Source organism: Nestor notabilis, unplaced genomic scaffold (genome assembly GCF_000696875.1).
Source record: "Nestor notabilis isolate BGI_N333 unplaced genomic scaffold, ASM69687v1 scaffold1842, whole genome shotgun sequence".
NCBI lineage: Eukaryota > Metazoa > Chordata > Aves > Psittaciformes > Psittacidae > Nestor > Nestor notabilis.
Genome location: NW_009918554.1, coordinates 60,789 through 76,745, shown reverse-complemented (window position 1 = coordinate 76,745; position 15,957 = coordinate 60,789). Strand labels below are relative to the sequence as shown.

Sequence of the window (15,957 nt, the reverse complement as noted above, 5' to 3'; positions counted from 1 at the left end):
AAATAGCTTTTAGCTTTTAAAGGAACCAGATCAGATCTTCACAATGGATTCCTCTGTTTGCTCCACTAATTACCAATACGTTAACGCAAGCATCCTTTCTCTGCTTTCCTGCTCACCTCAGATAATAACTACAGTAGCATGAATTTTCCCTGACACTACACCAGTACTGCAGGAGAGCTTCCTTTATTTTCAGCTCCCTAAAATGGCAGACTTGGGTCCCACTAGCTTGTCTCATTGCCTCTCAGTAGTGACTGGATAATTAAATTACGTGAGGAGCACAGAAATGATCCTGCTTTTTGCCAGGCAGCGTGAAGCATGTCCTGCTGCTCATCCCATCAGATGCCCCTCATGGCACAGTGGGCTTCCTCTGGGACCATGTGGTGCTGGAAAGCTCTATCTGCATATAGGAAACATGGGTCTGGCCTGAAGCTTAAGCATGACTGGATTGCACGTCTGCTTTATGTCCTTGAGGAGTGATGAGTCCAAGCTGTAAACTCAGACCTTGGTTTTCTGAAATTCAAATTCTGATTTGTGCCGGTTTCTTCACTGAAGGATCTTCTTCTCCTGTATAAAGGCGCCTTCTATCACTGTCTTCATTCCTCTCTACTGTGTAATTTAACATCTCATAATGTAGTCGTAAGTACAAACCTGAGACGCATCAGGGGACAGAAACATTCATTCCTTCATTTAATTTCTGCATAAAGGAAAGCATGAAGAAAAATTAAGTCTCTCAAAACTTGAATTTCTTTTTACATTGCCCTGGTGGAAACCAGATAAGTGCTGTTGAAGTCAGTGGTATTAGGAAGGCAAACTGAAGAAGTCTGATCCACAATCAAAAACTTGGCCATTGTCTTGTATATGATGTGAATTCTGTATGTGATAGCTTTAAACAGGCTCTGTAGGTGGATCAAAATAGCATGTCGTTACCAAATGCACCCTGCCTTTGTCAAATAAAGCCACTGTATCTTGCAGTGAGTTTGCCAGGGCCTAAACTACCTGTAGGTCACAGTCAATTCATAAAAACACCAACATGCAATGAAGTCAATCTTGTTAATAATGAATCAGGTATTATAGCAGTGCTGGGGTTTAAAGTGCCTGTTACACTGGATCGTAGCTTTTCCCACTCCTGGAAGTCTGAGTCAATTTATCTTTATATCAACAATAAAGCAGAATGGGCAGAAATCAAAGCAAGCAATGTTTTTATTACCGCTTTTAAATAAAACATTGTGCCAATATTTTTTCCCTAACGTTACATCTTTATTTTCTCAAATTTATTGACAATTGCTATTTATCTTCGTTTCTCCTTCCTTTTGCAAAACTATCTCATCCTTTGATTTACTTTCTCTGTAAGTAAGATACCTAGTTCTTTTTATTTTTCCCTGAGAAATCCCTGATTAATTGTGTGTTATAAGCTATCCATGTAACACTGTGTCTTTCATTTCTAAATAGGCTTTCTTTTTATGAATTTCTAGAACAAACACTTTCAAGAGCCAAACCAAATCCAGGCTCAGCGTTTCCCTGAACAATAGCAAGGCACTTCAAAACCAAGTACGATTCCCAGCACTGTGGACTCTTTCTACTTCTTTGTGAGCAGGAGAGAATCAGACCTTATTTGTGGCACATCTTTTAATGGATTCTGCTATAGATGTGGCTGCCAATTTATCTCACCGATTAGGAGGACTCAGCATAGTAACTTTCTTTATCTGTTGTAGCTTCAAAACTGCCTTAAATTGTTGTTTGTTAAGCATTTCGATTCCGAGCTGGGTTCTGGGTTGTATTTTTGCTGTTTAAAGTGTGTTCATTGTTTGGTTTTGAACTAACTTGTCCGGCTGGTAGAAAATTAAATCATACATATAATAAGAGGTTGATGGAAGGAGGCACTGCAGCCTGGCACTGACAGGCGAGGCATAGCTGTAGTGCATGTTGACATGAGATATGAAGATAAAGACAAGGGAGGAAGGAGGAGGAAAATTTCCAAGCCAAACTTCCAGAGAGGTGTCAAAAACGTGTCTGAAAAAGAAGCACACAAACACAGTTCAAGAAAAATAACATGTATCTACAGATGTAAAATAGGCAATCTGTCAGGAAAATGAGTATATTTTGAAGCCAGCTATCAATGTTGCTGTGTAATGATGCAAAAGAAAAGTACGCCAGCTTTAAAGATCCTACGGTATCACACTGAAAGCAGACCAGAGGAATCGAGGCACTCTTTGGCTCCTGTGAAAACCAATATCCAAGTTAACTGGTTTTCAGGTGTGGGCCCTTAAAAATATCTGATGGAAGTATCTGAGATCTCATGTCCTCAATGGCAGCTGATCTTTTCTGCCATCTATTCTCAAGGAGAAATGCCTGGTGATAAGATGGAGAAGCAGCAGGTAGAGAACCAGCACTGCTCTGACAAAACTGGGGACTTCTTCAGATCATTTGATTCTCTTGTGGCCAACAAAGACACTGGACAGTCACTCTTTGAGCATGGAAGGGAGAACAGTTGGCGTAGCGAGCAGGTCTGTAGGTGTTATGTTGTCTCCTTATCGTAGTTGCATTACCAGAGGTGGACTCGGTGAACTAAAATTGGCATCCTACTTTAAAGCATGATGTGATTTTGAGTTCCAGCAGCTACTATGCGTGGGTCTGATACTGTCGTCCTCTGCTGCGTAAAATGGGTTGAACAACTATGAGCTTTTCAGTCATACCAAAAGCAAGAGTTGTGTGCAACTTTGTTATTGGGAAAGCTGCCTGTGGGATTATGTTAGTTTAATAGCAGGATGTTTAGGTAAATGAGCAGGGAGGTATATGAATGTCTGCAAATAATGTGGAGCATGATTACAAAATGATGCTGCAGGAGATGGGCTTGTCTGCCCCTTGTCTAGAGCTCTCCAAACACCCTTGAGCAGGGAGAGGAGGGTCTTACTTAGTCTTGGACGCAAACCTTCTGAGACAGAACAGAGTCCCAAGGGTGCCTGACTGAAACCTGGGCTGAAGGGAAGTGCTTTAGCAGGCTTGGCAATGTAAAATGCAATACTAGTTAGTTTAATATCAGCATAATAGAGTCTACAGTAGCACAAGCCTGCATAGGACCTGAAGTTAGATAGATGTGGTGGTTTTAGAGTCCTTCTATTCAAAGCTGATTTCTTCTTTATGGAACCTAACCCTGTGGGGTTTACTGCTGTAGTTAAGCTTGTCTGAGAATAGGCCAGTCAGGGATTTCTTATCCAGAACTGCAACAGAAACCAAAAGGATGTGTTTAATGATTAGAGATGTGTAACCTGGTGGCGGTGGGGAATGTCATTACATCCAACAGCATCTTTTCACCTCTGGGCTCTGTCCTTCAGCCCTTGGGTCAGAATTCCCTTCCTGCAATAGTCCACTGCTTCCCTTCCCTACCTCTGATCCACACAAGCAAACACCTTGTTTTTCAAAAGATCCTTTTCTCATTAGTGAAATGAAAGCCCTTTAGCTTGACTTGAAGCAGCTTGTTCCTGGATCAAATTAAACAGCTCCAGAGTTTCAGTTCTTGCATCTTGGACCTTTTCAAGGAGAAGCCCCTTTCCCTAGCACTAGAATGGCTCTGTTATTGTTTTAATGATTACTCTGTTTCCCTGGAAAAATCTGATATATTGATACAGGTGATCCATTTTGTGTGAGTCAGTGACACTGACCATGGCAGTACCAGCAAATTCATTGCTGCAGGAGGCCACTGAATCCAATACTAGTGGCTGAGGTTTTAAAGGGCACTGGGTAGTTTTAAGCTGTTTCTACCTATCTAGGTTAAGATAATGAGGGTAATCTAATACTGTGCTTTGGGGCTTTAGCTGCCTGCCTGTGGGGTTCAGAAAGGAACTTTGCTTCCAGGCACTGTGCAGAGTTTAATTGGCCAAGGGCTTTATGATTTGTGTTTCGTTTCCTCTGAAGCCTCAGGTATTGGCTACTGCCAGAGGCCAGATACCAAACTGATGACACTTGGATTTTGTCTCCTTTTAATATCAGTGGGCTGCTACACCAACATTTCATCTTCCCCTCTCCCAACTCCAGATTTATGCCATCACCAGAGGAGTTTTCTGGCTTTCTTCCAATGCCCTGAAGAGAAAAATCCATTTTGTATGTTTCACCAGCACAAACCACAAGTCATCTGGGATCTTAAAACTTCTAGAAGAATCTTGACATCTGTTACTTATTTAAAGAAAACAAAACTGATCTTTCTCTGTGAATCATATATTTGATCATTAAAATGAAAAATCAAATCAGAATCACATATGTATAATTTACAATTATGTATATGGGGCAGGCTTTTCTCTTTGTTACTCAAAATTTAAGTTTAAAAATACATCACATAGATGTCCCTTGCTTCTTAATTTCCTGAAGAGCAGAGCTCCTTGATTTTTGTTTATAGCAAGCCTCTGACAAAACTCTGGCATCTCTCTTACTATCTATAGGCTTGGGACCAGCGTCCTATCTCACAAAGGATCTTTTATTTTCATCTCCAGTGGTGTAGCTCCTATTTCTTGGTCCTTTCAGTCATCAATCTGTTCATCTCCTCTTGAATTATCTGTTGTAATTAGAATATATTTTCTCATCTCAGGGGGAAACCAGTTCCAAATGAGTATTCTATAAAAGCAATTACTTTTGATATTAGATATCTGTACATAAAAATGCAGTATTTCTTCCAATTAAAAAGCACTAATGAATTTTGTGTTTGTAGAGGGAGTAGCCTATGCAATGCTTCTGTTTCTGCTAAGCCAATGAACAAGAAATGGGGCCTGTAAGAGGGCTGGTGCAGCTGGCAGTGGCCTCTATGCTGTACCTTTGAACAGCAGGTCAGGGAGAGGAGGTGGCTGTGCAAGGACGTATGTTCCTTTTTTCCCCCAGAAGGCCTGTTGTATACAACAACTGTTTTTCCTACTACACTTGTATCCTACATCTGGCCCTCCATTACACATTTCTCTTTGTACTTCCTCAGATAAAACTTTGAGGAAGAGGAAAGGACTAAGTCGTACATTAGGAATCTTGCATTTGGCATGGAGCAGCTTTAGCAGAGATCTCCATGGTCTTCTTCCCTCTATAGACATAGAAGGAGTTGTGCTGAGCCTTCTCAATGGGAAATTTTCCTTACATATACCAGAACTGCCATCTTTCATCATCTCAAAATAATCTAAATGAGCAGGGAGCTTTTATCACAAGCTTTACTACAAAAGGAATAATTCCAGAAACATATTGATCACATTATATTGGAGAAGACTCTAAATACTGTCCCTAGGTTGCCTTCCCTTAGGAATCCTCTCCTTTTCATTCCCAAGAAGCCATCTGTGTATGGGGGACACATTGGGATGGAATGTGTTCAGTGAGGTAGAAAAGATGATCCTCCAGTGGGCTATTGAAGTAACTTACTTTCTTGCTGTTATGACAAGGATGAAATCCACAGGCCACTGTTGCACTGCAACCTCTGTCTCTCCCACTGAACCATGTTGTCTTGTTGTCTTCTTCCCTGATTATCTTTCTGCATCAGTTTACTGTCTTCAACATTAATAGCGAGCTCTTTGGGCTAGGAACTGTCTTTCTGGGCTTGTGTAGCATCTGCTACAATGGTGTCCTGAATCTAGACTACATGCTATAGAAAACATGAAGGAAAAAGCTATTCTGGCCAAATCCTGTCCTCGTGGGGCTTACTAGAAAGGGTTTAAGGATTAACGCAGCAATATGGTAGGGGCAGAATGTGTAGGATGAAATAAAGGTCAGCCTCCAGCCCAGATGCTGGTAACAGCCCTGGGCACTTTTGTGACTCTTTCCATGTAACTCACTTCAAGCACTTGACAGACATTCACAGGCTGTGGCTCAGGGTGCTCTCTGCAAGCAGGAAATGGCCTTATTTTAAAGAGGAAGAAGAAACATAGGGCAAACCACATAAGGGGTTGGCTATTAGTCCTCTTTCCAGGTAATATGTCCTAATTGCCTGTCTAGCTTCTGTGGGCAGCAAAGGGACAGCCCTCCTACGGGCAGAACTGCCAAATCACTGCATTCCTTCACCACCATTCCACAGTTTTCTCACATATAGATGTCTTAGAGGATTATCAGTCATCTGTGGATGAAGGCTGAGAAATACTATGGCAGGCTTCTACTTGAGCAAACAGAATGGTCTGGAGTTGAGGTCAAGGTGCAAAACCACTGCACCTCCTAGTTTCTAAAGCCAAAAAGTTGAATGTGAAGTGCTTCAGCTTTATAAGTTCTTGTACTTTTTTTCCTTTTCCAAACCATCAGCCTCAGGATACTGTTTGTCTCCTCCCTGGTATATCTTCAGAGATACTTGGGGCTGATACTGGACCATAAATCTTTCAAGCAAGGATGCAGCAAACTTGATTACAACTATAAAAAACAGGACTGCATTTTGGATTTCAGATAAATGGAAGTGCTGGAGTCATTTAAATTGGATGGGGGTTTGTTTGTTACTTTCCTCTTTGCAGATGGTTGGAGCCTATGTCCCTGTAGAGCACAATTTGGTGAATGTTTCTGTATTTAAAACTAAATCTCACCCACATACAGCATTCCTTCTAGCCCGAAAGTAAGCACCTTTGATAAGGGCAAAATTCAGATCAGTTCTCTGGGCAGCAAATCTTATATATTTTGTAGGCTTACTGCGGGGTTGTGCTGGGAGAAACTGATTTGGGATACGGAGAGCTGGGATATGTAGAAATTAAGAGCCCAACTCTGTTTAACATTTAGATTGTATCATGAGCTCAACCCTACTGACTCCTTGTGCTGCATACTACTGTTAGCAAAGTTGACCGAAATAGTGTCAAATAGTGAAATAGTTTCCAGTAAGTTTATTTTTCTGGATATTGTTGATCCTGGCACTGACAACTGCAAAATGCTTTTACTTTTCCAGGTTCAGTTTGGGTGTACAGAGCTGCTAATGCATTCAGCAAATCTATGCCTATGGAACAAAGCATTCGTTTTATATTGTTCAAGGCAATAATCTCAGAGATCCACTCCAGTTCTGGTCATTTCTTCATTAACCATAGTTTGTGCACTATTTATGGGAGCCAAGGAAAGGCAGATAACTGGTTAGGGAAATGTCTGCATGGGATCCTTTGGCAATAATGAAGGATACAGCATGGGAGAGGGAGGAAAAAGAAAGTACAAGCTGTGAAACTTACTCAGCATTTTGGCAGACTCAGGGTGGTATCATAGGATGGAAAAGGGAGAAATACCATTCTACATGTGATGCCATATAATACTACATTGGCTGGCATCTACCGGTGCTGGCATCACAGGGAATCCCTGGACAGAAGATGTTTCAGCTTTTACCAGACACTTGTGTTAGAAACTTAGTGGGGCTTCTTTACAATTCACAAATCAACCACAACAGGACAAGAATTCAGGCAGTCACTGATTTTGATTTCTGGCTCCATATCTTGTGCAATCCTGGGGAGCTCCTTAACCTTTCAGCAGATCATTTCTGCCCCAAAGTGGGTGGAATGACTCCTTCCAGCTTCAAGGTTGGGAGCCAGGCTCAGTGGTGTTCAGGAGGCACCACAGTATTTCAGTGGTTGTTGCAGCATTGTCCTGGAGCAGCTCAACAGCTGAAGTGTTCAAGGTAGAAGGATTTTGTTTATTTCTGAAAAAGACATCTTTTTCGGATACTGAATCTCAAGCCCCAGATCTGCTGCTTTTGGAATGTAGTAAGTAACCTGGGGGGTGGTTATCCAGAGATGTCAAAGTATTTTGTAAAATTAGTTATTGCTGCCAGTTTTTAGCCTCAGTATGTCCCTTCTTTGTGAAACCATCTGCCTGGTGGGACTCAGCAAAAATCATGGCACCTTTTCTGTCTGCTGTAATAACTGCCCCACAGGGGCTTGCTGAGCCTCCTCCAGATGCCTCCTTTAACACCCAGACTGGGCAACGTACTGCACTGAGCAGCCCATCAGAGCAGCATCCCTGGGTGCATATGAGAGGCAAGGCACCCTTTATGTGACTGAGACTTTCTCTGAAGTAAACGTGTTAACTTGGAAAACTTATTCCTCTTAGTTATTTTTAGGGATCACTAAAAGTGAGCTATAAACAGTCAGGCAACTGGTGAGCTGAGACCTTTTGCTTAGTGTTGAACAGCTCGCTCATACTGCTCTTTCCTCCTCCTCCAACCAGCTGCTTTTCTTGTGCATCCGCTTCACTCTAACATGTACTGTTAGCTCCTGAAGGAGGAAGACCAGTTTTTTCCTCCATGCCTACAGAGATGTCAGTCAGTGAGGCTGTGCCTTCACTTGAAGCTTCTAGTTGCAAGAGAACACGATGACAAAATTAGCACAGTGCAGTAATCCAAGATGGAAGCATTAGGACTGATTCATTAGGTGCAACTAACTGAATACCTGCTTTCAAAAGGTTTTTTTCTATAACCAAATTAGATTTCAGAGAAGATGGTTTAAGCACTGTCCTTTGTTCTGTGTTGACAAAAATAGAGTGGAGATTATATGTTCATTAAACACATACACAAGGAAAAAAAAAACCAAACACAACCAATTTCTAAGTCCCTGCCTGTGGCAGGGGGTTGGAACTGAATTGTCTTTAAGATCCCTTCCAACCTAAGCCATTCTGTGAATTTATACAGAAGTAGCTTGAAGAAAAAATCATAAGCTGAGTCTTGTTTTAGCTGTTACCTACCCTGGAGTCTATGAACCTTTTTATTTTCTTTCTGAAGATATAATTGGAAATGCTAAAAGACACCTGTATCAGTCTATGCAGAGTTGCTATTATCCCTGATTTTTTCCCCCCTTGGTTAAACTAGGATCTAAAGATTTTTATTGCCTTACAAGGTATGCAGGGATGTTTTCAACTGAGAAATCAGAGCTGGAAAAGGAAGGAAATGACTGTTTTGCTGGTGAGTTTTGTGTCTCCTGTTTAAAAGAAGTGTTTCAGGAGTCACAAGTAAAACTGCTGGGTGACTGTACCAGGGCTTTTTAGAAGATAATGTTCTATTCCCTCCTAGAATCAGAACACTTCGTTGTTACTCAGGAGTGCAAATGGTTTAAGTAGATAAAGCTCGGAAGTTTGGCTTTGGAGCCCTTCCCAACCTAAGACTGAGACAGGTCAGCAGGGCCATTGCAGAAGTTTTGCAGCAGTTCTGTCAGTGCTGACAGGACCCGGTGGCCTTGGGGATGGAGCTGGCGCTGTGATTGTGCCCAGCATCCCTTCTGATGAACGAGGGATGAGGTGTGGGAGCAAAGCTGCAGCTGCTGAAGGGGAGGTGATCTTGCCAGACATGGCAGGAAGGTCAGAAAAAGGCTAAGAACAGACCTGTGCTATTGTGAACATGGCTGTATAATTATTTTCAATTGCTTATTTTTATTTGGAGTTGTCAAAAGGTTAATTACATCTGAGAACCTTGGCTGAACCTGATTTACATCTGCCTGTAATTGTGCTGCAGATGAAAAAGGACAGTAAAATAATCGCAGATGTAGTTTGATCTTGCTTTTACCATACTTTCTCACATAAATCTCTTCAGTGATTTTCCCATTGTGACAGGGTTTATGGTGAAAAATAGAAGGTCTCCTTTCTTCCTAGAAAATTATGCATCCTGCGGAGTAATTAATCTGGTTAAGAAACTGAGGCCGGTTCATTGTGCTCTCCATCCTCCCAGCAATTTCTGTCTTACACAGAAATCTCTGCAGTGAGAGCAATAAATTTGAAATGAGCGACAGACTCTAATTATTTGTGACCCCATTGTCATCTGCAGCATTGAACTGGGTATGACCAATCCCAGCATATGGGCTGTAGATCTTTTTAGTCTAAAAACTGATAGAAAAGACAGCTGTAAAAATAGCAGCTCACTGGGCATTGCCACTGTTCCCTCTCTCCCCTCTCTGCCCATCACCATTTCAGAGCTGGCAGCATGATTTCAATCCTTCATTTTGACATGAGCCACAGGGTTACACTATCAGCGATGCTGCTGACAGTGAAGCCCACAACGGCTTCACATGAAAAAATGGGTGCTAGGTAGAGCCATATCAGAGATAAAAGGAGGATCTGGAAGCCTTCAGTGAGAAGAAGAAAACAGAAAAATGCTCTCATCTGATCTGCCTTGGTTAAAACCCAGGTATATGCTGGAAGTTGAACTAGAAGCACTTCTCCATTTGTCTTTCGTAGGTTTTATACTGCTCCCCATCACTGTAAGACCTAAACACCCAGCATATAAAATCAATAGCAATTGTCTCTCTGCCAAGCAGCAGTATTTCCAGAAATGGATCCCTTTCCCTGTTGTTCCAGTAGGTGAGACCCATGGGAATGAGGTGTCCCTGAAGGCTGGCTGGGGTTTTGCTGAGCAGAAAACACCCAAGCCCTAGGGCACGCGTAATTTGTTCTTTGCTGACTCTCTGTCTTTGGCAGCCCTCCTATGCATCCTGTGGCAGAACTGCTGTATTCTGCTCCTCCATGTCCTCCAAGGTATTGTGCAAGGTTCAGCATGCTGGAAAGCTCCTGATGAGATGATTCTGCTTAGTGGTCCCAGACTGTTGGGCACCTCTCAGATGAGGGCCTGGAGGATGTGCTGCAAGGTGTGTCTTGTTCACCAGCAGCTTCTGCTTCAGCCAGACCTGAGGAGACACAGTGATCCATTGCCTGCCTTCTGATACCATCTCTTAAGACCAGCCTTTTTGTGAGAAGATGCTCCTGAACTGGCACCCCTTTTCTGTTTGTTTCACAAAAGGCTAACCAGTGTAGATTACTGCAGATTTGGGGGTTAGCAAGTTACGACTTTGACTTGAGTAGTCATGGGGCAAAGTCCTCTGTTGAAGAAACATTTGCTGAAGCAACAGATAATCCTTTGAGATGACAAATGCTATGAAAATATTATCCTATAGAGGATAACAGAGTTATGAGACATAGTTACATTGTGTCTAGTTAACGAAGCATACATTGAAGAACATTGCCTGTAACTGCTGCATTTAGCACGCATACACATATAAAATGTATTATATTTATTGCTCCTAAAGAATCTTAGAGATACTTCAGAGCTTTTCTTGAGAAATGAAGCAATGTGATACAATTTATTTAATTGGTGTTACATATTGGTCAGTGTTACTGCATTGCTATAATAACTGTCAGTCTGACTAGGCTAAAATTTGGGTAATGAATGGGGAAAAAACCTCACAGCAATATGTTCTGAGAGTAAGTTAGACATACGATGACTCTTTCCTAAAACAGGATCAGATTAGCAGCATGAAGAGCTAGAATATCAGATTAAGAAAAATGTATATGGAATAATTGTCATTATGCATGGTTTGGAAGGCTACCTAACTAATTCTGTAAGACTTACAGAGGGAATTATTCTCTACAAGAAAAATAGCAAAGTGCTTGATGCTTCCTGTGGGTTGAAAGTTTCATTTCTCTGTGACTTGTGTCATAAATATGTGTTTTGTTCCATCAACTGCAAAAGCATATGTATAAAGAATTAAGTTTTCAGCTCCTGGAATTAAATTGTAGCTTAAAGTCAAATGAGCACAGCACATCTTGGAGACCCTTTCATTAAAGCAGGTCAGTTAACTTTAATGAAGGTGTCTTCAGTTTGCTTTGATGTAACATCAGAACCCAGCCCAGATGATTCCAAACGATCAGCAAATGAATTTCCACATTGCAGTCTTTCAAGGGCACAATCTAGTTTTCTGGATTCTTTAACTTCTGAAGTGCATAATTTGACTCCCTGTTTGTGCTTTTTCTTTTGAGGGAACTGCTGACTTCCCTGTGAAACTCAGTCCCCCTTTAAGATGTCATATATCGGGCAAGTAAGGCAGAGGCATGCAGCATCATTGTTTGCCATTAGTGTCAGTTAAGTCTAAGACTGTATCGTGCAGGGGTATTAGGCTGCCATGGTTTTCTTTTTGGGTGGGGAGAGATTTACAGTCTCAGACATGTAATTTCTTTAATTACTTGAGCAAGGGATAATTGTCAGGCCAGGGATGGCAACACTGTTAGGCCCTTCTGTTCTCATTTTTCTAAACCAAGTATTATTAACTACTAAAGCTAGTCAAAGCGCCAAAATAGCCTCTTAGCCTCAATTGGAAAACAGGGACGAATGTTACCATCTCCTTCAAAGTGAAGCTTTCTAAAATATTTTCAGAAATATGTAATGTGTATTGATGTTCTTCACTTAGTGAGCTTAGGACAGGACATGAGCATTTTCCTACTTGTCTTCTGGGATAGTTCCATACCTTACTGAAAGCAAATGTGTTTGAGAGAGGAAGACAACACAGCTGGCCTGAGAGAAACAGTAGTCATTAAGCAGCAGGAGGGCTCTGTTCTGTGTTACTGAATGTTGGGGGATAAGTTGTCAAAGACTGAAGATCCTAGGTTGTCAGCTTGACTGCCTGAAGAAGAGAGCTGTCTACTGACACTGCGTTCCCTTGCCTTGAGCATACCTTTCCTTCTTCCTAGTATTTTGTTTCACTTACAGCTTTGAAGAAATTCATTATTGATTAAGCATCAGCAGCAATCCCAGTAGCTCAGTGCTTTGGTCTTTTCTCTCTTTGTCCCAGTAATATAATAGTCTAGAAAAGAGATGCTGTTTTGAAGCTTTGTCTTCCTGCTTTCCCTTCATGGGCGTGTGGCCTGGGGACGTTTCTGCTCATGCCTCTGTTCAGTCTCCCTTGCTAGTGAAACCTGGAGTTCACCTCCCCCACACACCTATAATGAGGCCGTGGCTGCATGAGCCTCTTGTTTTCCCTTCTTTCCAACAACTTGCTAGGCTTGAATGCTTGGAGCTGTCTGAATTTTTCAAAAGCTTGGCCATGCCAAGAATGTTTTTCTGTAGGGTGTTCTTTTTATTTCTTCTGCCCTCCCCCCTCCTGCTAAGACTCATGGTTCACTCCGAGACACTTGAGCATTTCAGTGCATGATGATGAGGAACGTGAAGAGGACATCAAAGGCATAAACACAAGCAAGGTCTGTCCTGACTTGGGGTCACCGATTGTAGTATAAAGTACATATTTTTTAGTCAATGTCTGAAATTCAGTACCAGAATTCCCAGGTACTACAGATGATCAGGCTTTTTATGTTCAGACCATTTGTAGTGCTGCACTTAACCTTAGCACAGGGTTTTCTCATAAGTGCTACAGCAGAAAATGCTAATTTTCCTCCTTCAGACCACTAACGAGCAGCTGTCTCTCTGTTCTGACCAGGCAGAGATGATGACGAATCTGTAACAAGTGAGGGGACAATGTTAGCAATGAGGTGCAATGTTAGCAATGAGGTGCAAGAAGCATTCCTTCATGAGGGACTAAACTGTCCCAGAGCTTACTGTGGCTTGGAGAAGCCAGTCCTGCCTTTGTACTGTCTTACGTGTTTGTTATGAGCAAATGTTGATACTGTTCCCTGTCTTTCTCTTTAATTGTTTAGTTGAAATAATGACATCTTCCTCGTGAAAAAATCCTAATTAGCAAAATGTTGAGTAGGACAAACTCTAATTGTTTTGCTCTGCATTGGAAATGATTTGGAGGATATTTGCACATGTCTGTATGGTATCCCCAAGACTATTATAAATCGCTTTTTCGCTTATAATGACTTGTTGATAGTGAGCCTTTTGGAAAGGAAAGCTTTGACATTAAACACAGGATATTTGAGGAGCTTATTTATGAGAATTCAGCACCGAGTTAAATGCCTGTTGCCATGGAAGAGGTTCTTAGCAATGTGATCGTATGGGCATTTTTAATGTTGGTTTAGTTTTGTCTTATGTGTGGTTTTGAGTTCACCAGTAATATACCAGTGATGAAACCTATAAATGCATCACTGACTGGCTAACGTCTCAGGATTAACCAAGTGGGGCTAATCAGTTCAGCTCAGCTATGTCCAAACTTTCTGATCCTGTAAGCTGTATCAAGCTGAGTATCTTGTGTAATACACATAGTTCATTTGTCAGAGATCTGAAGGACAGAGGAAATCTGGAGTAATTCCCAGGTGAGAGATGGTGTCAGCTCCCTAATAATTTTTGCACATCTTTGTGGGAACAGCCCAGGCAATTGTGCAGCTGAGTCCAAATGACCCCTCTATTGACTCACATAGCAAAATCGGATTTCCCCCCTATTTCCAACCCAGCAGCAGCTGGTGACCTGTTGCACAGCTGTATTCCCAGCATGAGAACCAAACCTGAACCTTTCAAGAGCTGCAGGTGGTCTTAGAACCACAGAGCACCTGCCTCAGCTCCAGCACTTGCTCCAGAACTGACATTAATATGGAGTTAAACTGGCACCTATACATGTGGAAGAAATTCAACAAATGAATGGAGCTGTAGTGCTCTATACTGGGAAAGGGCCTGGCCTCAAGTTCTTAGTAAGACAGACTTGTTTCATTATCTTATGGATAATTGGGCATTTTGGAATGTTTGGAATCAAGATTCCTGTTTCCAGGGATTTACCCAGGAAAAAGGAGAAAACATGAAAGCTTCTAATTGATTATAGTTCATTATAATTATGCACTGATACTACAAAATGTGTTGATATGAACTCTGGTGTGAAAAGGTGAGGATAATTTCCACAGAGCCATAAGGGTTTCAGATCTGAGTTTCATGAGAGTTCAGATCTCATTTATCTAACAACATTCTGTGCTCACAGAAGAGGCTATATCCATTTCCTTTATATTAATAATTTGAGGTTTGTTTGTCTTTTTCATTTAGGTCTGGCAAAACCCATGGGATTAGTTGAAGGTCCAGGAGGCTTGGGCCAGGGAGGAATGGCTGCTACCCTGAGAGATGATAGCCATGAATCAGAAACTAAGTATGAAGAATATGGTTACAATGCCCAGCTCAGTGACAGGATATCACTGGACAGGTCCATCCCTGACTACAGACCAAAAAAGTAAGTTGAATTCCACATTATTATTATTAAGAGTAAGTGATTGGTTGTTATTCTGTTGACCCATGGTGGCATTCTTTTCACATCCCTTCCTGGTTAGAGAATGACAGCAGTTAGTCATACATGAACCCCTGAGTTTAGTGAAAATTAAACAGACCAACTGCCGTCTTAAGCATGAAGTGCCATGTGCTAGTTCTGTAATACATTAATACGCATATGCAAAGGCTCAGATGAAAAACTACATCAGGGTTTTGGTGCTTGTTGGTTTGGTTCACTTAGAAAAAGCCAGGTAGTGCCAGCTTGAGCCCACCACGAGAGGTGGAAGCCTTAGTCTGTGCTGCTTGTACTCACGTGCCAACAAACACTTTGTAGATACCGGTCACTTAAAACACCCCAACACATCAAATCAACAGCCTTTTCTTTAATTGCTTTCAATGTTCTTAGAATTGTTTACTCAGGGTTTACAATGTGCTGAAACATGGACTAAGTGCCATCAATCAGGGTCCTATGATTGCAGTAAGATTATTTTTTTTTGACTTTGGAATCTGTATTTATTTTTATTCTAGTGTTATATTCTTCCCATGCCTGTGCAATGTTTGACACTGCAATTACATGTTTATTATTTGTACTGATTTATTATATTTTGTATTGAATGTCTTTCAAATCTTTCATATTTATGCAGTTATGTATCTTCCAGATGAGACATCCACACTGTCATCCTATGAATGACAATCAGTAATGTCTTAATGCAGAGGAGATCAGCAGCAATGCCTAGTTGCTCTCAGGAGACAGAATTGAAAAGAATACTTAATTTCTAATAATAATCTTCTGTTTTAAAAGACCCACTGGGGCTCCTGGGAAGAACTGAAAGTTAAATAAAAAAGTATCTTATTAAGTGGCAAGAAAAGTTTAGCCAAGCAAAACAGCTGTGCTCTGCGAGTACATTGCAATTGAATTAGGATGCAATTTGGCAGCAGTTAGAGCTGCCAAAAAAATACAGAAAAATACAGAAAAACAAAACTTCAACTTAACTACAAATTTCATTAACTGTGTTACATATTAATGGCATTTTAGAAGTATTGAGTCAGCATTTGTTTTCTCAGACACTTGCTATATAAAAGAAAACCTAGCT

At 41.3% G+C, this 15,957-nt stretch overlaps 1 protein-coding gene across 1 annotated transcript in view; it reads left to right on the top strand.

Annotated features, from left to right (window-relative positions):
- The window catches only part of LOC104401998 (polypeptide N-acetylgalactosaminyltransferase 9-like), a gene marked incomplete at its 3' end in the record, with an annotated part of 74,709 nt that overhangs the window by 14,582 nt on the left and 44,170 nt on the right, over positions 1 to 15,957 (top strand). The window contains exon 2 of the mRNA XM_010009755.1: positions 14,648 to 14,828. Within this exon, the coding sequence (XP_010008057.1) occupies positions 14,662 to 14,828 (167 nt within the window). The remainder of the gene's footprint in view (positions 1 to 14,647; positions 14,829 to 15,957) is intronic.